This window comes from Megalobrama amblycephala, linkage group LG6 (genome assembly GCF_018812025.1).
Source record: "Megalobrama amblycephala isolate DHTTF-2021 linkage group LG6, ASM1881202v1, whole genome shotgun sequence".
NCBI lineage: Eukaryota > Metazoa > Chordata > Actinopteri > Cypriniformes > Xenocyprididae > Megalobrama > Megalobrama amblycephala.
The window spans coordinates 28,895,299-28,916,811 of record NC_063049.1 but is presented as its reverse complement, the minus strand read 5'-3'; the positions used below and the strand labels follow the sequence as shown (position 1 = coordinate 28,916,811).

Here is a 21,513-nt window from a genome sequence, read left to right as displayed (position 1 = left end):
TAAGACCCTTATTCCTCGTCTGGTATCGTTTAAAGCCCTTTGAAGCTGCACTGAAACTGTAATTTTGACCTTCAACCGTTTGGAGGCCATTGAAGTCCACTATAAGGAGAAAAATCCTGGAATGTTTTCATGTTTTCATCAAAATACCTTAATTTCTTTTCGACTGAAGAAAGAAAGACATGGACATCTTGGATGACATGGGTGTAAATTATCCGGAAAATCTTATTTGAAAGTGGACTAATCCTTTAATGTCTTCAGAGGTTTTATGCTCGTTACTTTGTTGTTAACATTTGAATGCATCCTTCATGGATGTATTTATCATTCGCCAAGCAAAGCCCGTTAAATATCTACTATTTGAAGGTTAATTTAAGTCATGGATCACTGAGGTTACACGACGCAGTTTTATACGTTTTGTTTTCGCGTTTGTCTAAGAGAAAAATAATTAGTCAATCTTGACGTCGCTTGGTTATTTTCTAAAGCTCATGAATAAGGTAGTAGTAATTGTTTCCGCCACGGAATATAAAGTAAAAAAATAATAATCTCACAATTCTAACTTTTTCACGCAATGTCGAGTATATATATCACACAATTTGGATTTAATAATATTAATAATATCTCGTGATTCTGAGACCCCCCCAAAATGATAGAAAAATAAAGTTATAAACTCATAATTGCGAATTAAACTTGCCATTTCGAGGGGGGAAAATCAGAATTGTGAGATATAAACACAAATGCGAGAACAAAAGTCAGAATTGTGGGATAAAAAGTCGCAATTACCTTATTTTATTATAGTTTTTTAATTCTGTGGCGGAAATGTAGTCCTTGACAAACAGGACGGGGGGAGGAGCATAGGAAATACTGACTGCAGCTCCCATCATGCACCGGTGTTTTCGTTGTCATTGGTCTGTCTCGCGGGCTCTGCTTTGTTATGGCGGCATCGTTCGAAACTCAGCAAAGTTCAGACGTCAACTGCTGAAATCTTTAAATACCCGCCTCGGCAACTCAAACCAAGGTATGACACATTCATTCACACTTCTTTAGCCATTTTTAAAAATGATAATTGCATCTAAAACTGGAATTATGTTAGAACATGTTTACAATCTTGCTGTGTCTTCAAAATACTGTTTTATTATTGCCGAACAGATTCAGTATTAAAACTTAATGTGCTGCCTACCTAGACAAGATTTTGGTCGTCACTGGCAGTTTGTTTCAGTGGTTTCCATTTATGTCAGTTGCAGCTGCTGGCACTGACAGACAGACTGTTGATTATCTGTGTGTGACATAGAGAGCTTATTTTATGACAGAATTGGATAAAAGTGAGATGCTAGGGATTTTAATTTAAATGTACTAATAGCCTATCTCTAACAATTGGTCATGCCCAGTAGTTAAAAAACCTTGAATCAAGTCGATGCTTTAGACATAAGACAGTAGGTACAGTTATTCACAAAATGCTACACTCAGAATCATGGAGGGCAACTTTGTATATGTATACATGCGCATTAATAACTTTTTTTTTTTTTATAGTATACCTTATACAATAGTATCATATCTGCTGTAGAAGAAATGTAATAAGATTATTCTCTTAATGCAATAATGGCAACATTAAAATTTTATGGGGTTAGGTGTGTGCACATTTTGTCATAGGCCCTTTCTATTGCGGTCACATATACAGAGAGATGCACATGAGAAAAGTGATAAGAACAAAGTAAATTTTCCTAAATATTAAACTTTTCCAGACTGGTTTATGAAAATGTGAAAGTGTGCAGCAAAATAACACTATGAAATTGGACTATGCATTAGTAAATTGTGTTTCTTATTTGTCTTTCTCTAGACCACAACTTAAAGTGCCCCTATTATGAATGCCTAGCTAAGCTGAAAACCTCTAACATAAGATAAATATTTAGGCCAGATGTGTACAGACTTTTTCGTCATAACTATGAACAAAGTAAAAAATGGCTATATCATTGTTTGACATTACAACGGGTGTTTACTGTTTACAGAGAGAACACTTCAACTAGTTAGTGCGGACTAGCATCTTAACATCCTATTACAATACAGATTGCAAGTGTCATGCATTACACTTTGTAAACAAAAGTTGTGCTCCATCCTTGATCATTACTCTAAGTAATAAGACAGACAAGCTGCATTAATCGACACATTTTTAGACAATATTGGACCCACATCTGAATAGCAGAACTACAGAAATGTGAGTTAGCCGGTTAGCAGGAGACATACAGACTAGGGTGTACGTTACACAACATAACATACAAAACTACAAATTTTGAACGATTGCTAGAAAATACAAACATCAATTATTAATCATACTTACAGGTTGAGATTCAGAGGAGGAAGCTGGTCCAAATAAACTGGGCATTGATCCATATTTTAAGAACAAGCGTTTTGTGAATCCTGCGTTAAACTCCAAGGTTTGAGAAGCAGTCATCAGTAAAATGACGGGAGCACAACAAAAGGTTGTACTGCTGTGGTATTGTTGAAAAAATTAATTTTCCTTGGCATCTGCGCGCGCAATAAGTGGGCGAGGAATATGCTAATGTTTCGTTGTGACGTTACAATGGACTGCCTTGGGATTCGTTTTACAAACAACTCGTTTAATTGACTCAGAGTCGAGTCTTACTTTTGAGAGACAATAACTTTATATACGGTGCACTTTCAGATTTAAAACTTTGCAGGATGTTTTCATTCACTCAGCTATGTTACACACTACATGAAAGGTAATTTTCAAAAATCCATAATAGGGCATTTTAAGCAAAAGTTGGCACAGCTTACCCCACTACATAAAGTACTCTACTCTCTTATCTCTGTCTGTCTGAATAACTGCAGACAGTTGAGTTAACATGACCAGTTTAAACATGAATTTGTGAACCCACCTTTTTAGGGTTTGAGTCAGGCCAACATCATCATGATGTCATCTCCAGCTGGACTCCAGCAAGGGCAGTTTCATTTTCTCTCCCAGTGGATGCCAGACAGCTCCCGCGCTGGGGTGATATTAAACGGGTCCCCGGGAGAAGCCGGTTCCGAGTCAGTCCGGAGCAGCGGCAGTCTGGTGGTTCGGGATCCAGATGACTCCTTTAGCTGTCAGTTTGCCCCGCTGCCTGTCTCCCGAAGCAGCAGCTGTACCAGCGTGGATGTGTGTAGTCCAGGTGGAAGTGGCAAGCCACTCAGGGAAACTGAGTTGTTTGATGCATCTTTGAATAGTGAGATGCAAAGTATCCAAGATGTTTTAAGAAACACACGGGATCTTCCATTAATAGCTAAGCTTGATCAGGTGGGTTAAGGTCCCCAGTTAATGTGAATTTTGCAGAGATCTTGCTTTAATAAATTTATCTGCTTATTTTCTTCTTGGGTATTTTAATTAGAGTTGATTTCATCTCATATGTCAAGATATAGGGATGATCTGTTAGAATTGCATGATGGTATTTTACTTTTTTCACAAATATGTGAAATAATTTATAAATATAATAATTTAGATTTCTTATTTAGAATGTGTAGCTTAGTCAAAGCATTTAAAGCAGCAATGTTTCAAATGTTTCAGGGTTTTATTTTTCTAAATTATTTAATGGCTTGTTTTTTATCCAGCTGAAGCAAATGCAACATCGCATGCAGGAGCAGCTAAAAGCCCATCAGCAGGAACAGCTGCTTAGATTACAACATGAACCACAAAGACTTCTGGGAAAACCACAGAATACTGCAGGTACATGATTTATAGTGCATGTGTCATTCACCTGTACGCTAAGAGCATTTAACCTTGGTTGAACAACAAAAGTTAAGCTGTTAAGGCATTGTATCTCACTTTAAATACAGTATACATAACACTGTGTGGTCTAAACTTAATTCATATGGTCGATAACCATCAAGACGGGTTAAGCTTTGACCAACTTTCTCCATATGCTGCTCTAGAGACCAGTATATTGAACCAGGAACAAAGTGTGCTGGAGTTGAACACTGGACATGATGACAATGATACTGATTATGAAGAATCAATTCAGTCAACGATAGAAGATCAAACTCTGTATAGAAAAGAATGTAACTCAGAGACACAGGACAGGTAAACTTCAAAACTAAGATGGAATACATTGCTTTGACAATGGACAAATGTATTGTGTCAGTCTGGTTAAAGTGTCATGTGTATGTTTTAGACCTATCAAATCAGGTTTGAGAACATTTGAGGAAATACTGGAAGAGCAGCTCAAGATGGAAAACCAGAGACTGATGGGCAAGGTCAGTTAAAGGTCAAAAATACAAAAAAAGGTGTCCACATCCCACAAACCCAATTAGGGCTCAGGTGTAGGACAATAAAAGTGCAAATGTAGGCAAAAAAACAAACCGGATGGTTAAAATGTTGTATGAGCTACAATAAAGTTGTTTTTTTTTGGAGCAGTCATATCAGTGTGTGGACATCATGTTTGTTTTTTGACAAGGTCAGTTATAGAACATGTTATTTATTGTACAACCCTTAGCAGACATACAAATGAATGTTCATGTTCATGTGGAGATGACAGTGATGTTTAGAATCAGTAAAAAATTCAATCAAAACTTGTCAAGTGGTGTTTTTGAGCTATAAACTTATGAGTTTTTCGTTATATCTTTATTAGCAGTTTTTCAGTAGATGTGACCAAACAGATTTTGATAAGATATAAGTATCATCTCTGCAGTACAAAGAGTATATTTAGCATTTTTTTAATGTAATGTGAATAGGCCTCATCTATGTTCATGTCTCATCTTCTTTCATATTCACTTATGTAGAATGCTCCAGCTGAAAGCATGAAGGTAAAGAGACCCTTTCTTAAACGAGGAGAAGGTCTGGCCAGGTTTACCAAGGGAAAAGCCGCTGTGCCATCACACGAAAACAGTCCACCAAACCCCAAGCCGTACTCATGCCCAAATCCAAAACTTTCCCAAGGCCCAGACATGAAGTCCAAGAGGAAGTCCATAATAAACAAAACTGAAGGCTCAAAAACTACACACCATGTGATCCAACGCAAGACTGCTATGCTCAACAAAGAGAACTTTCCTCAGAATAAAACCACAGCACCAGTCACCAAGATGACAGTTCAGCCTCATGTTCTTGTTGCACACCAGGGTCAGAATGTGGGCTCCATCTTGGCTCAGTTCCAGCGAAAACCTGATCCCTTATCCAAGCAGAAAATCAACAGTGTCCCTGCAACAAACGGCAATAAGGAACGAGCATGTAATCGCGTGGAGGATAACGGTTGTGTTGCAGAAAACTCATTTGAGGTGTGGTTTACGGAGCGGAGGGAGTGCTGGGAAAAAGATCACCAGCGTGAATGTGTCGAACTCGGAGAATTTGAGTTGCTAGAAAGAGCAGCAGATGAAATATCCTTTTCCAGCAACTCGTCCTTCATCAGCACCCTCCTTCAGAAAGACCATAGACGTCTCTCCTCCACACCCATCAAATCAACCTATCAATTTGCACAAGGGCCCACAGTAGCTCCTGGTTCCACGTTGGGTCATAGTGTACCAGTGCCTCCTACAAACACTGTGAAACAGAGAGACCTCATTGGCACAAGGCCGAACGAACTAATGAAAAGATTCTCTGAAGAGGAAACTGATGAAAAGTCGGATGACAACTCATTGTGCAGTAACTCAGAGTTGCAACCCCTTCCCAACATGTACAAACCACCCATAAGCCACTGCTTTCAAGTGCCCACCACTCTGCCTTACGATAAACGCACCTATCAAGACAGGGACGGAGCCAGCAGTCCAGAGGGGGATGAAAGGAATTCGAGTAACAATGGAGACTCCACTCTTGTAGAATCAAGAGTCCAGTTAGAGTTTGATGATGATGATACCTGGAATGAACTTGAGGATGAGTCCTGCTGTCCTGCAGAGGAATCCTTACCAGAGAGGGCACTGAAAAGGAAGGTTGCCTTCTCTAAGGGGGTAAAACCAGTAGGTGGTAGTCCACATGCAGTTGGAAATCAGAAAGAAGCCTCACCTACATGCCAGTTGGTATCAAAGCTATTTCCAATGCTAAAGGCTAAACCTTCTCCTCCAGTAACTATGCAGGAACCACAGAATATGCCCAGTGAAGAAGGAGCAGGTAACGATAGCAGTTTTGATGTTCTTCATTCAGCTACAGAATGTGCTTATTGAAATGTTTTTACATTTTAAATCATTATCATCACAAACAACTTATTAATTACATTCCAGATCTTCTAACCTGCGTCCTAATGAAGTAATAATCATAATCAATGCAGTGTAAAACTAGAAATAAAACAAAATATTTTTGCTAGGGATCTCTTCAGTGTCACATGATCCTCTAGAAAGTATTCTAACATGCTGATTTGGTGTTCAAGAATCATTTCTTATAGAAAACATTTCTTACAGTACTTGCATGATCCTACTAAATCCTGAAACAATTTTTTTAGCTCAATCAAAACTTCTTCGTGAGCGTTTGGTGGAGCTGGAAACAGAGATTGAAAGGTTCAAATCTGAGAATGCGGCACTGGCCAAACTAAAGCAGGAGAACCAGGAAACAAGAGATAATCTTAAGTATGGCCCTTACATTTCTTGTATATTTTACATATCTCTGTATATTTTAATATATATTTCACTGTTGTTCACAGCTAAACTGCAAATGCCTTGGGAATATGAATGTACAGTACTTGTTTTTCAGTTGTATAGTACTTGTGATTTTTCAATGCAGGAAAGACAGGGCTGAATTTGAAAAGAAGAGAATGGAGGAAATTGCAAAGTGGGAGGAGTTTAAAAGAGAGGAAAATAAGAAACTGCAGCGTGAAAAGAAGCTTTTTGAAAAGCATGCAGCAACTGTGAGAGCAAGACCTGACAAACAAGAACGAGATGAGATCCAGGTCCGGTTTTATTGTTGTCTTATTGGAAAATTATCATTTGGAGACTATACTATTTGTTATTATAATTAATTGTTAATTGGTTTATGTCTGTATCAGGCTCTAAAGCAGCAATTAAACGTACTGCAGGAGGATCTGCGCAAACGAGAGGCTCGTTGGAGCAACACACAGAGCCGTCTCCGGCAGCAGGTAGACTCTCTGAGTGCAGAGAATGCATCCCTTAGAGACCAAGTACGGACACTGGAGAAACTGCGTCTCAGTGCGTGGAGGAGTGCTGAGAAAGAGAAGGAAAAAGGAAGGTTTTCTGCTTCTAGCAGTAGAACTAGTACTGGATCCAAATGTACAGGTTCCATGGTAAGTGTGAGTGGCAGGTCTGAAATGTTTTTGCACCCTTCCCTTTATAGACCGGTAGATTCAACACTTTTGTCTTACATACATAACACTGAATTAACTGAATAATAATTTCCAAAGGATTGCTTATTTATATAAATAGCTTAAGTATAACTATAAATGTGTTCAATAAGTTTTCACACTCTTACTAGTATGTTTGTCTTTGTGTCTAGAGTCCCTCCCTGAGTTCAAAAAGCAACAGCAGCAGAAAGGGAAGTCCAGAGACACATATTCCTCTCACAGACTCGGGTAGGTATTATTTATTATTACATCTCTTGTGCATATTTATAGTGCTTTTTTAGTATGATTACCATGTAGCATGACTCCCAACTAATTAATCACATTTTGCCACAGCTTTTTTCCCTGAACAAATGAAAGAGGGTATCAGCTTCAAAAGTGAGCACAGTCCAGTGGGAACTCAGTGTTCAGATGGACTGGTTATGACTCAGAGGAACCATCATGCTCCACTGATTAACTCTCTCCCTAGCACAGCTGTCATTGGACAGTCAGAGGAGGAACAGGAAGAGATCATGCAGTCAGACAGCAAGGTAATCTGTCTTGTTTAGTTAGCTCCGATTCAAAGCTCAAATAGTGCTGACATTGAGGGAAATGCTATATCAAACAAAAATGAGCCACACCCTTCCATTAGGGAAGTGTGGAAATGATGGTCACATTAATAAAGTTGTCAAAATGCTCAATTTCAAATGGAATTCATGGTCTAACTCAAATATTCATGTGTGTTTCAGATTGAGAAGGTTCTTCCTGATGGAGGCCGACTTGTTGTTTTTCCAAATGGCACGAAGAAAGAGCTCTCTGCTGATGGACAGACTGTCAAAGTCATGTTTTTCAACGGGGATATAAAACATACAATGCCTGATCAAAGAGTGGTGAGGCATGAACTCTGAAGAGCATTGTTTCCATCTCTTATTATGAAGCTTACCCCTGTGTAATATATTAAAGGTGCCGTAGAACGTCTTTTTAAAATATGTAATATAAGTCTAAGGTGTCCCCTGAATGTGTCTGTGAAGTTTCAGCTCAAAATACCCCATAGATTTTTTTTATTCATTTTTTTAACTGCCTATTGTGGGGCATCATTAAATATGCGCGATTCAGTGCGCGGCCCCTTTAAATTCTCATGCTCCCCACCCCCGAGCTCGCGACTGCCTTAAACGGCATAAACAAAGTTCATACAGCTAATATAACCCTCAAAATGGATCTTTACAAAGTGTTCGTCATGCACCATGTCTAATCGCGTAAGTATGGTATTTATTTGGATGTTTACATTTGATTCTGAATGAGTTTGATGGTGCTCCGTGGCTAAAGCTAACATTACGCACTTTTGGAGAGATTTATAAAGAATGAAGATGTGTTTATGAATTATACAGTCTGCAAGTGTTTAAAAAATGAAAATAGCGACTTGCTCTTGTCTCCGTGAATACAGTAAGAAACGATGGTAACTTTAACCACATTTAATAGTACATTAGCAACACAATGCTAACGAAACATTTAGAAAGACAATTTACAAATATCACTAAAAATATCATGTTATCATGGATCATGTCAGTTATTATCGCTCCATCTGCCATTTTTCACTATTGTCCTTGCTTGCTTGCCTAGTCTGATGATTCAGCTTTGCACATCCAGACGTCCTGCCCTTGTGTAATGCCTTGAACATGGGCTGGCATATGCATTGGGTGCGTACATATTAATGATCCTGACTGTTACGTAACAGTCGGTGTTATGTTGAGATTCGCCTGTTCTTCGGAGGTCTTTTAAACAAATGAGATTTACACAAGGAGGAGGAAACAACGGAGTTTGAAACTCACTGTATGTCATTTCCATGTACTGAACTCTTGTTATTCAACTATGACAAGGTAAATTCAATTTTTAATTCTAGGGCACCTTTAATAATCTGTGTGAAAACATCTTCTTCCATTTTACATGCTGTTTTTAAATGTTTAAAAGTGGTGTGAAGGTTTTTTGGTATAATGGGGTTTTGACAATTCACAATTAAAACTAAGTGAATTTAAAATCCGAAAACAGTTTTAATTAGTGATGTCATTCTCTTTTAGATTTATTACTACGCAGAAGCTCAGACCACACACATCACCTACCCTGATGGGATGGAAGTGCTTCAGTTTCCTAACAATCAAACAGGTGGGCCTGAATTTATTTCAAAATGATTATTTACAAGTCCAGTATTATGTCCAGACTACACGTTAAGACTACAAGTCTTAATCTTCCCCCATGCCTATTTTAGAGAAACACTTCCCAGATGGTCGTAAGGAAATAACTTTCCCTGATCAGACGGTCAAGACTCTTTATCCTGATGGAAGAGAGGAAAGTGTACTGACAGATGGAACAATAATACAGCTGAATCCGTGAGTACAACTCATGGCCCTCCACCTCAGTGTTATAATAAAGAGACACCTCTAACATATTAAAGTCAGAGCATTTTTATTCTTTTTCTTTCAGGGATGGTAGTAAGGTAATCCAGTTTAACACAGGTCAGCGGGAGATCCACACTACAGATTTTAAAAGACGGGAATATCCAGATGGTACGGTTAAAACAGTTTACTCAGATGGACGGCAAGAGACACAATACCCAACAGGACGTGTGCGGTTAAAAGATGCACAAGGTCATGTCATTATGGACACTAAGGCCTGAATGATCCAAAATATTCTGTTTTATTGAAGGAAAACCAATGGCCTTGAATGAATTTAAGTGAATGTGTATTTTGTAAATGTGTCAAGTATTTATTTCTGTAAAAAACAAATCTTTGTTTGTTGTTCAAACAGTTTGTGTGTGAATAGTGCAGTTCTAAATGATACTTTTTAGAGAAATAAAATAGGCTTGATGCCATTCAGTGATTTGTAATAAACTGCCTAGTCAGTGTGGGTATCAATAGAACAGGTCACTACAGCCATGGACAATTTTTGTTTCGCAAAGTTTGCTGCTTCAGTGTAACCACGATCTGTTATTTCCGAAACTGATCATTTCACAAGTTTTAAAAGCTTTTATTGGCAAAAACATTCAATATGCAGTGTTGACCCTTTTTCATCAACCTCTGGATTTCATTGTGACATGCTGGATATCAGCTTCTGAGACAAATCCTGACTGATGGCAAGCCATTCTTACCTTATTACTGCTTGGAGTTGATCACAATTTGTGGACTGCTGCTTGTCCAGTTGCTTTTTGTGGATTGACCACAGGTTCTCTGAGATTAAGATTCAAGGTGTTTCCTGGTCACGGATCCAAAATGTCAGTGTAATAGTCTCCAAGCCACTTCATCATCACACTTACCTTGTGACATAGTGCTCCATCATGCTGCTGGAAATGCACAGATAATCACCAAATTGCACCTGGATCATTGGGATAAGTTTCTCTTGCAGGACGTTTTGATACCATTCATTATTCTTGAAAGGGATTTTAAGCAGTATTGTGAGAGAGAGCCCACTTCCTTCTCCGGACAAACAATTTTCCAGATGTCCCAGAGTTGGAAGGAAAAAATGTATTTGCACCAGTCTTCTGCTGTCCAATCCTTGTACTTCCTGCAGAATTTCAGTCTGTCCTTGATGTTTTTCTTGGAGAGAAATGGTTCTTTGCTGCCCCTCTTGACACCAGGCCTTTGTCTAAAAGTCTTTGCCTCACTGTGTGTGCAGATGCACTCACACCCACCTGCTGCCAATAGTAACCAAGTTCTGCACTGGTGGTGACATGATTCTGTAGTTGACTTCTTAGGAGACTGTCCTGGCACATGCTGGACACTCCTGAGACCTGAATCCTTTACTGCAGTCAAACCTATTTCTTTGGAAGTTCTCGATGATCCAATAAATGGTTCTTTCAGGTGCAATATTCTTTGCAGCAGTTTCTTTGCAATGAGGCCCTTTTGTTGCAAAGTGATGGCTACACACCTTTTGACTTTCTTTTGAGGTAACCACTGCTTATACAAAAACACAATGATTGGAAGCACTTCTTGCTTCCTTTTATAGCAATTAGTCCACTCTTATCCAATTAGAATGAAAGTGATTTCTCCTGACTAGTTCTTGTTCACACTTTCCCATATGCTGATAATGATTAGTGAAATGATGTTAGCTGGTCACTGTCAGGGCCAAAAAAAACAAAATTTGGGTTTTGGTCAGTTCATTTTTTTTGGCCTATAAAGCAAAGCTATGCATCTGATCACTCTGCACATGAATCCAGAAACAATGGGAATCAACAACACAGTAAAAGAAGCAGCGAACTTTGCGAAACTATGTGTCACTGTTAATACTTTTGGCCACTGCTGTAAAATATTAGATAATTCTATGATAAAACTCTCTAGCTGATTTTAAATAATTCCCATGACCAAGAGGATAAAGAAATTAGTCGAACTGTACTGTACTGGTACTATTTACCAGACTAGTATCATTCTATGCAATTCCTCAAAGAATATGGGCATATTTGGTTCATAAATTTAAGGTACACCTTTTGGCCCACTAGTGATTAAAAAGAAAAAAAAAATCATGCATTTTGTGGAAGAACATTGTTTTGGTTGTGCTTCGGCTCTGCACGACTGTACGGATGAATATGATTATCCTGCTGCTCATAAAACATTAAGACCCAAAAACACATTTTGGAAAAAGGATTGATATTTACTCATTTAGATTTTGTTAATTTTGAAAGAAAGAAAAAGTTTCATAGCGTACCTTTAAAGGACAATGATTTAAGATAACCTTTTCACATTGCATTTTCAGGGTGCTTCTGGTAGTGGTCTGAAGATAAAAGTGCATCAATTGGTCAATTTAGTCATTTATTGACCATAAATGATATGCAAGGATTAACAATCTGCAAAAATTGTCAGTTATGATTTAGTACAAATAAATCACAATTAGTCAATAAGAGTCAATAAGAGTTTTACTTCAGTTCTGCTGAACATACAGAGACCTTAAACATCAACAAAATCTTTCTGCTACTTTGAAGCAGCCTTAAACTTGAATAATAAAAATATTTAACATAAAATTATGCATAATTGCACAAACATAAAACTGGCCATTTATGTTAACACAACTGCACAAATAAAGTAGCATAAAACCGAAAGTGCTTTAACATAAAATGAAAACTACACCAACATAAGTTTTGCCATTTCAAAAGCTTCTACGAAAGCTGATGATCTACTTCACTGCCACAACCTATAGAAACTGAAAATAAAACATGACAGATACACAAAAGTTTAGACAAATGATTAGTTTTTTCCCCTTTGATTTATTTACTCTCACACTTACCTTTCTAAGAGTTATTCATAATCAGCAAGGCCTTTTTCCACCAGACGTCTGTGGACAAGTGTTCCATCCGCATTATATAGCAACACAGTCAGCTGTGGTTCGGTTGCCTGAAATCATACATTTGGATAGATTTACACACATTTTTCATGCAACTGCTTTGAATAGACAGAAAACTGTTTTGAGTTTTAGTTTTGTTACTAAATGTTTTATGACTATTTAGTCCCCTTTACATCTTTGTGAATACACAGTTGCATTAAAATGTCTCGTTAAATTAAACTTAAATAGATAGTTCACCCAAAAATGAAAATTGTCATTTACTCAACCTCAAGTTGTTCCAAACCGGTATGAATTTCTTTGTTCTGCTGTACACAAAAGAAGATATTTTGAAGAATGTTGGTAACCAAACAGTTGACGGAAGCCATTGACTTCCATAGTGTGAAAAAAAAAAAAATACTATTGAAGGCAATGGCTACCATCAACTGTCTGGTTACCAACATTCTTTCTTCTGTTGAACACAAAAGATATTTTAAAGAAACTCGTACAGGTTTGGAACAACTTGAGGTTGAGTAAATGACAGAATTTTCATTTTTGGGTGAACTAACCCTTTAAGCTTTCCATTTACACAGTCAATGAATGTGATCAACTCCAACATTTAAACTCGATCAAGAGCAATCAGATCATGATACGATCTCCAAAAATGCATGTTTATGCCAGGTGTAAAAGGGGACTGATTTCTGCAACTACGAATGAGGCGTACAGTGACCACTGCAGTGAGCTCTCCGTTCAACAGGTCGATCATCTCCAGCATGGCTTTCATACTCCACTCAGGCCGATAAGGTATCCGCTCCATTTCTGAGGACACGTTTGCCGGTTTGAAGCCTGCTAACTTGACGTAAACAGCTGCACAGGGGAAATGATGGAGAGATGGGGGGAGCTGCCGCAATCTGCAGTGACAACACATGTATATGTTTTTTGTGTTATTTGATTTTTAATAGGGTTGTAATAAATTTGTTCTTTTAATGCAGTGGTTCTCAACTGGAGGCTAGGACCCACTAGGGGGCCTCAAGCTGACATAATGATTTAAAACGAGATAAAACAATTTACTAAACTTACATTTTTAAGAGCGAAAGAAAGAAATTACAGTGTCATTTCTAGAACTTGAAAAGCCATGGGCATTTATATAATTAATAATTTTAGAGTAGAAAATGCTAAATCAGTTCAAAAATCCCCTAGAATAGTCATGGAATTTCATTGTTAATAAAAAGTGTAAATCCTGAAGAATTTTGAAAATTAAATTTTGTAATTATTTTTATTTCAATTTATTGCCACTCCAAGATTCTGTAATTAAAAAAAGTTTGAGTATGAGATTCAAATTCAAAAGAACGGAGCCTTAAATGTAATACAACTACAAAAAATGGCCTGCACAAAGTATTACAATGCCAATCAACAGCCTTACTTGTGTAATGGTATAATGTCATCCGAGCCAAAATCCACATGTCTCACAAGGAGCTTGACAGAGGGAGTGACTTCAGAAAAGCCCAGTAGCTTTGCACGATAATATTTACCATCACTGTACTCAGCCAGACAGGGACACTCTGCACACAAACACACAATGAAAAACATCCATTCATCCATTCTGAACAACTTGTTTTCTAAAGGGTCACAGGGATGCTGTAGCCTATCCCAGCGTATTGGGCCACAGGCGAGGAATGAAAAACATGGTTCGTTTTTGAAATAAACATATAAAAGGCATATATGCACACACAGTACCACTGAAGTCTTTGAACACATTGAAATAAACCATAACCAATTGACAAACATAAGCACCATTGGGGAAGTCTGTCAGCAGGCTCAGGTTTTCCACACTCTCATTCACACGCTTGAGAGCTTCCTCCAAACTCTCTCCCTGCTCCAGTTTTGTCAGAGTCTTGTCCAACACACACAGGAACACCTGCAAGCACACATCAAACTCAATGAGTTTCGAAATCACTGGTGCTGCACTTCAAAATTAAGACTCTTTAGATGATGACACAGGGGAACTTTTTGAGCAATGTTGACGAGTGATGTTGCTTGAGCACTTTCCCACCGAGAATGGGCAATAAATTTTCATCTAAAGTACTCCGATATAAATTTGTTGCCCATTCTCAATGTGAAAGTGCCCAAGCAACATCGCTCGTCAACGTTGCTCAAAAAGTTGCCCTGTGTATCATCAACTTTTGAGACATGATAAATTCATAAGGTGCTTTTTTCCACATGAATGAATGGCTGATGAAGGAGGCCAGATAAAAACATGTGACAGAAGGTTTGAACAGACCCATCAGCTCACACACCTCATTAGGTGTGCGGATATGCTTGACCTTGGCGGGGAAATGTTTTCTTTCTTTAGAAATCTGGAGTTCTTTATAGACCCCTAAAACAGGCTGAGGCTCCTCTAATCCCTGAAAACACAACATATTGCTACTAAACCAGCTCTGCAATTTTAGCAAGGTAACTATGCCAGAATTTCAGGAATTGTACGACGTCAAGAGAAATGAAACTTCTACCTCTGTGTTTATGTCCCAGTCATCCAAATCAAGAGTAGGAGGCTTAACCACATAATCCTGCACATAAACACACTGTCAGTATCAATATCTACAACTCACACAAGCAAAACAAACACACTCCCGCTAATCTCCACTATTCAGACCTCCTGGCTGCTGATGGCAGGGTCAAAAGTGGCATATTGGTGGTGCACCATTATCTTGCTAAGTGCCATGCCATCCACCGTTATCTCTACCGTAACACAGCCACGTGGATCCTCTGGGTGTTCCTGCAAAACAACAGGTTTACTAGGAGAAAGCTGATAGCTTGTAAACACATGATTATTTGACCTTGTAGTGATTAATACAGTTCTGCTGATACATGAAGTGGTGTAGATGTAAATAAGTACATGTAAATTTACTGTACCATAATGTAGACATTGACTGAACGCCCAAGTAGCAACTCCCTCATAAGCACCACAGCGTCCCACTGCCATCCCTTCCCGATCTGTAACAGTTAAACTACTACTATTTAATCACATTCAGAGAATTACTTTGAATTTCACATTAACTAATAAAATGATGAATCTCAGAAAGAAATGTCTGGGTCATATTTTACAAAACCATTAAAAAGAAATAATATTTGTATAAATCAGAATGCCACCCTATTTATAGGATTTTTATATTTTTGCATTGTGAGAATTTTCATGAAAATGTCAGAATGCAAAACCACTTTAATGATTCTAAAATAAATATAAATAAATATTTAGATTGGTTTTGGGGTGAAATATGATAATTCACATAGAAACACAAAAAATAAATGTAGAAATCTCATAGCTACTAGGTTAAAACAGGGTTTTCTGGGGTTGTAGGCTTTGTGAACCCCCTGGGGGCTCATGAGTTGATGAAATAAGTAAAATCACAAAAATGTAAAATGAAAATAAATAATTTTAAAATATAAACAAATATTATTTGTTTACCTGCATGTCATGTGACCACTGACTGCCATCAAAGAACCATAAATGTACCAAATGTGTTAAATTATTGAAATACTAATTTAAAATCTTATAAATATTTTGAGTCAAAAAGATTAGGTTAAAAAAAATGTTTGAAAATCCCTGGGTTAAAGGATACACTGCAAGTATGATCACATTGCCCAGTTTACATTCTAAGTAACCAAATTCAAATTACCCCACACACGTACCGGTATGACTCCATTTATCTGACAAGGCACACAGAGCTGTGGCACATCCTCACAGAGAACCACTGGGTACACGTGACAAACCGGGATGCTCTCCACAAGTCCCTGATCCACATATCGGACCTGTAGCAATTACATCACAAACTGGTAACAAAACAATACAACTCAAGGTGTTAAGTCAATTATAGTAGTCAACATTTGAAGTGGATCAAAACCTTTCATCAAAGTTCTCCTAAAACGTTCTTCTTAGGACATCTTTGTTCTTAGGACAACATTGATGAACTTTTTTGATCCACTTCAAATGTTGACTACTGTACATTTGATCAGATCATTTGGGATTTTTTAATAAATTCACTTACACACAGAAGTAACGCAATGCAGAAAAGCACACTGACCTTCACGTGTCCTCCAATGACCTCCTGCACCTGACCTCTGTACCAAAACATGTCGGTTCCCATGACAGCACAGCCCAAAACTCCTTTCCAGTTGTAGTTTTTCTGTCTCGGAAGGGTTTTAATGTGCTGTTGCAGCCGCTCCCGTAAGCGATCAAATTCACACACTAAACACAAAAGAAAAAATGAGTACTGGGAATTTGTAAAAGGACATATCATGGGTAAACAAATGTTTCATGTCCATTTTTAAAAACATAACCATGGTCATCATTGATAATTATGTCATGATTATCAGCATCATTGAGTGTAGTTTGGCCTCCTCCTCAATGCATCCTATAAATGTTGCGCACATCCAGTCTATTTTTCTTCATTAGTAATATCTGAGGTGTAAATTTGGTGAAAGGCAGCTCTTCACATGCAATCATTCAAATAGTGTTGGATTTTATTTTTAGCTCCTTTCTCTCTTATCATGTGGGCAACAGGTTAAGTAAAAATAATATTGTGCTATATTCTAGCTGACTAACAAGTTTATAGATATTGACTGGCTTTTGAGGTAAATGTAATGGTATGTGGCATTGTTTACAAGCTGTTTTATTGACGTCTTTCCCCATTTGAAACACAGATTACATGATTAAATGAGACATAATACATTTCAGTAAGTTGTACCGTTTCTTTTAATATACCTTCTGATGTTCATTTAAGTTTATTTTATGCTATAACTAGTAGTAAAGAGGAAGAGATGATCAGTTCACATGCCGCTTGAACTGAGGTGCTATAGCGAGGTGTCACGCCGCATTAAAGAGCACCAAAACCCTATTTATTGTTTGTACTTCATGATAAAATTAACAGAATTTGAAAGAGAATTTGTTTATTAAAAGTAACAAACATTAAAAGCTACAAAGCTTATACAGGGTTTCTACAGGTTTCATCAAATCTAATTTAATGCTTTTTAATGCCTTTTTAATGGCAATTTTTTATTTTTTTAATGCCATATATATATGCCGCTAAATGTCGATAGATGACGACAGGCCTGGACTGGTAATCTGGCATACCGGGCAAATGCCCGGTGGGCCAACGCACTTGAGGGCGGGGCCGCTATATGATATGATTTTTTTTAATAAACATAAAATTGGCCAACGACCGGCCCATAAAGCAGGGACAGCGGCCCATTGGTTCATTTTCCATACTGACACTGGGCTGGCCCAATCACATCTCTTAACAGACTCCACCCCGTCCCCTCTGTTTCGCCAGAACATCTGTGGATTAGGAGGATGGAGAAACAAAAGCGCAAGTGCAAGGGGGGTGCGGAGAAGTTGCGGGCAAAAAAATAAAAAAATTTAGAGGTTGATGCCTCAACGTGCAAAAATTACTGGCATGTTTAGTGCGGTTACTGTAGCTTCAGTTTCCAAACCTACAGTACCTGACGTGCAAAAACAGGTGAACATAGAAGAACATGGAGGAGACACCTGTAAGGCAGAGGAGCAGCAGGTGTCTGACAGTGAAGCCAATGAGGGGCAGAGTAAGCAGGAGAGTATAATAGAAGCGGTAAGCAGGGTAGTTACATGATTAACAGCGAGGGACTCATGATGCGACGACGACGACGATGATGCTTAAATGAATGAATATTATAAGACAACATAATCGTCGCCGTTATTATAAAGTCAGACTGTCACCTACTGCACTGGTCACTCAGTCAGCTAAAGTCAAATAGCACAGCAAAAGTTATTTTGCACTGTTTTTTGTAGTTAGCAGTGCCCTTGTAGCTATCAGAGTTCACTTATGCAGTAACGGCCCTTCTCATAGAAAAACCTGAAATGATGCAATTTGATTTTTCAAAAAAAAATTCAGGTTATTATTATAATGTAATATTACTGATGATGTGTTTATTTCACAACGAGACTATAGGTGTCTATTTATAGCTGTTAGTCGTGATGATGGTCTACTAGATCTCACTTTTCAGCTATAAAAAGTTATGTTTTGTAGCTCTTGTACCCTATTACTCTGGTATGAACACTTGGTTATGGCAAGTGAATAACATGAATATCATTTTATTAGGACGTTTTTTGTGAGTAATTTGGTAGTATAGTTTTCTTTTTCATTGTTTTTAATGGAGAGTATCTAAACAATGAGAGGTAAATGTTTGACACTTAAACAGGGGTTTGTGCTCTTTAAAACAAAGTATTTTTGTAATTGTAAATTATAGTTTGTCTGCTGTCTGTTTCATTGAAAAAAAAAATAAAAAAAAATTCTTTATAGAATTATCAGTATTCTACATCCACGTTCTAAGGGTTAACTAGCTTTTATATCATGGAGCACATTGTCCATCTAGAAATCCTACTCTTACTAAGTGTATTTTTAATAACTCTACCAATTAATTGTAATACTCTGGTAGGTGGTGTCCGACCGATTGTGGTGGGCCGGTCTGAGCAAAAATGCCAGGGCCATTTTTTTGTCCCAGTCCAGCCCTGGATGACGACATACGGCAATTAGAAAATTCATCATGTCATTGTTGCATTCGCATTCTGCCAAGTGTCAGCCCTTTACATTTGTTTGCTTCTCTGCTGCTACACTTTTGCTCACTTAATATATTTTAAGCCAAACTCCCAATAAAATTGTTTCATCTATATATTTTGTCTTGTACGAGCAAAACAGTAGTTTGTCCGGAATTTTTTTTTTTGTTTTTGGTAGAAACAAATTTGTTCTGAAGCAATATCCTTTCAGAATATTGCAGCTTTGACGTATGTAAATCTGCATATTTTTGATTGATTACAACTGCATTAAATAATGTTATGGAATTTTTTAAAATATTTTTTGAAAATACAAATAAGAAATGTTAGAGGGGAAATTATATTTTAAAAATGAAACTAAACCACCACTAGGTGGCGTCAAGTAACCATCTTAATAAGTGAGTGTCACTGATTCATTCATTCAAATGATTCATTCCAATGGCTGATTCATTCAAGAATGAATGGGTCATTTAATCTTTGACTCAACCGATTCGTTCAAAACGCTGAATCAGTAATGAAAACAAGGCTGAGAGTTGCGCTTTGGTAGTACTGCTGTGAACTTTGTTTGAAACGATTTTTGGTGCTAAAATAGAACAAAAACAGTCAATGTTCCTTCTAAAATGTAAGTGGCTTAATATTAATTATTTGTTAACTGAACTGTTGTATGAAATCAGTGTCACATTTTTAATCGTGATGGTAGCCTATTTAGCAAAACAGGTCGTGTGATATTACTTACCAGTAAACTCCACATTTTGAATTTTTACTGCAGTATGTTTAACCAAGTTTCTTTTTGTGTGCTTTGCTCATGTTTCCATTTCTCCTCGAGATGCTGCGCGAGCCTCAACAGCGCAACACTGTTATCGTCAGTACATTATACAGCCTATTATTATCCACTATGGATCGCCACTAACACTAAATGAAATAAAATATTTCATACTCCCGTTTTGGTGATTACCAAGTTTTTTTTGTTTGTTTGTTTGTTTGTTTTTTTGGTATTGACTTTTTAATAAGGTCCTTGTCCGGTCGGGAGAGTAAAGTTCGAGCCCTGACGTGTTAAACCAGCACTAAAATCCTGATTTATAGCCTAATCGAGATGTTGTCTGACAAAATCACCATACACATAAAATAGACATTTGCAGTGATTTTAGCTATATGTACACGTAAAATGATCACTCAGGTTAGAAGCAATAGTAGGCCTATCTATTTTATTTGTTCTCTGACTGAGCGCACATCCTCAATGCTGAACCAGAAAGGCGGAACGAATTCCTGCGCCTGCGGCAGAAAAGCAATCTCGTGCTCGTGCGGTTGTACCAGGGGGTCTCGGAAGCTAGATCAGGTTAACAAGTCGCTATATTTGTCACAACACGCTTTCTTAGGAAAAAAAGTCGCAAAAGGGGCCTGAAAAGTCGCTAAGTTGGCAACACTGATGCAGCCTTCTGTCTACAGTTCCCAGCCCGCCGCTGTCTAAACCGGCGTTATGGCAATTTCGCACCGGCCGGAGGCAATTACCAAACTGGTTCCGTGTGCGTATCACACCAATGTACATATTTTGCAACAGCAAATAATTAATTATTTAGGCTTTATTCAAAATAAACTGGTAGTTTTTTTTCAAAACTATCTAAAAAATGTAATGCCTGTATAAATGAAATTTAATGCTTTTCAATGCCATTCAAGGCCTTGATTTTCACAAAATCCATTTAATGACTTTTAATGCTTTTCAATGCCCCGCGGATACCCTGTTATAGTGATTATTGGATGGCAAGTGCACTACAAATAAAGTTCATTAAAGCTCATTAACAGAAATCAACAGACCAAAAATATCTTGAGAATAAGAATGTCAGTATCGATTAAAAACGAGACCTGTTAACAATATTGTTAGTATCCACGCAGCTGACTTGTGAAATATACACTACATTTCTGCACTTTTACTTGGTTCTTTCATTGACACATACATCTCTGTAATTTTCTATCTCTCTCATGCTGGCACAAATGGAGCCTGCTTTTTTATTAGCAGACCTGTGCGCCATCAGCATTGGTGTTCGACAGAGATGAGGACTGTTTGAAGAAGTCTGATATTTTTAGTTTTGACTTTTTCTGTCGAGTGTGTATTCTGGAGCTCAAACTAAGTGATAGGCTACTCATCACAGAACACGCAGGCATTATATTAGGGCTGGGCAAAAAAAAAAGATTTTTTAATTAATAGTTTTTTAAAATGTGGTCGATTTGATATCAATTCTCAAAAGCCAAGAATCAATTTTTTTTCTGTATTTATTCCACAAACACGGAACATATTATCTAATTTAACGTTATTCTTATTACTAGTCTTCTCCACTAGATGTCATCCTCTTATTTACCTTGTGTGATGTTACAGCGAGCCGGGGACTCATT

General features: G+C 37.6%; 2 protein-coding genes across 6 annotated transcripts in view; one reads left to right on the top strand and one right to left on the bottom strand.

Moving 5' to 3' along the window:
* The first annotated feature begins 627 nt into the window (after nucleotides 1-627).
* cenpj (centromere protein J) lies at nucleotides 628-10,124 on the top strand. The gene is made up of 15 exons (XM_048193713.1): nucleotides 628-1,012; nucleotides 2,897-3,286; nucleotides 3,598-3,712; nucleotides 3,919-4,066; nucleotides 4,158-4,239; nucleotides 4,765-6,082; nucleotides 6,411-6,534; nucleotides 6,689-6,854; nucleotides 6,951-7,205; nucleotides 7,415-7,490; nucleotides 7,596-7,789; nucleotides 7,988-8,128; nucleotides 9,314-9,398; nucleotides 9,502-9,622; nucleotides 9,717-10,124. The coding sequence occupies exons 2-15, from the start codon at nucleotides 2,921-2,923 to the stop codon at nucleotides 9,907-9,909; spliced, it is 3,384 nt and encodes a 1,127-aa protein (XP_048049670.1). The 5' UTR covers nucleotides 628-1,012; nucleotides 2,897-2,920; the 3' UTR covers nucleotides 9,910-10,124.
* Nucleotides 10,125-12,120: 1,996 nt separating this feature from the next.
* The window catches only part of rnf17 (ring finger protein 17), a 31,448-nt gene continuing 22,055 nt past the window's right edge, over nucleotides 12,121-21,513 (bottom strand). For all 5 annotated transcript variants that reach the window (XM_048193708.1, XM_048193711.1, XM_048193709.1 and 2 more), the window contains exons 27-37: nucleotides 16,622-16,785; nucleotides 16,230-16,349; nucleotides 15,453-15,533; nucleotides 15,193-15,315; nucleotides 15,050-15,106; nucleotides 14,837-14,944; nucleotides 14,334-14,457; nucleotides 13,963-14,101; nucleotides 13,264-13,450; nucleotides 12,507-12,613; nucleotides 12,121-12,422 (exon numbers count right to left, since the gene is read on the bottom strand). In XM_048193708.1, the coding sequence (XP_048049665.1) occupies nucleotides 12,518-12,613; nucleotides 13,264-13,450; nucleotides 13,963-14,101; nucleotides 14,334-14,457; nucleotides 14,837-14,944; nucleotides 15,050-15,106; nucleotides 15,193-15,315; nucleotides 15,453-15,533; nucleotides 16,230-16,349; nucleotides 16,622-16,785 (1,199 nt within the window). In that variant the 3' untranslated portion in view covers nucleotides 12,121-12,422; nucleotides 12,507-12,517. The remainder of the gene's footprint in view (nucleotides 12,423-12,506; nucleotides 12,614-13,263; nucleotides 13,451-13,962; nucleotides 14,102-14,333; nucleotides 14,458-14,836; nucleotides 14,945-15,049; nucleotides 15,107-15,192; nucleotides 15,316-15,452; nucleotides 15,534-16,229; nucleotides 16,350-16,621; nucleotides 16,786-21,513) is intronic.

Coding starts and splice junctions, on each gene's coding strand:
- cenpj (XM_048193713.1), top strand. CDS start 2,921: ATGATGTCATCTCCAGCTGGACTCCAGCAAGGGCAGTTTCATTTTCTC. Junction 7,206..7,414: donor CCAAATGTACAGGTTCCATG/GTAAGTGTGAGT, acceptor CTTTGTGTCTAG/AGTCCCTCCCTGAGTTCAAA. Junction 9,399..9,501: donor GTTTCCTAACAATCAAACAG/GTGGGCCTGAAT, acceptor TGCCTATTTTAG/AGAAACACTTCCCAGATGGT.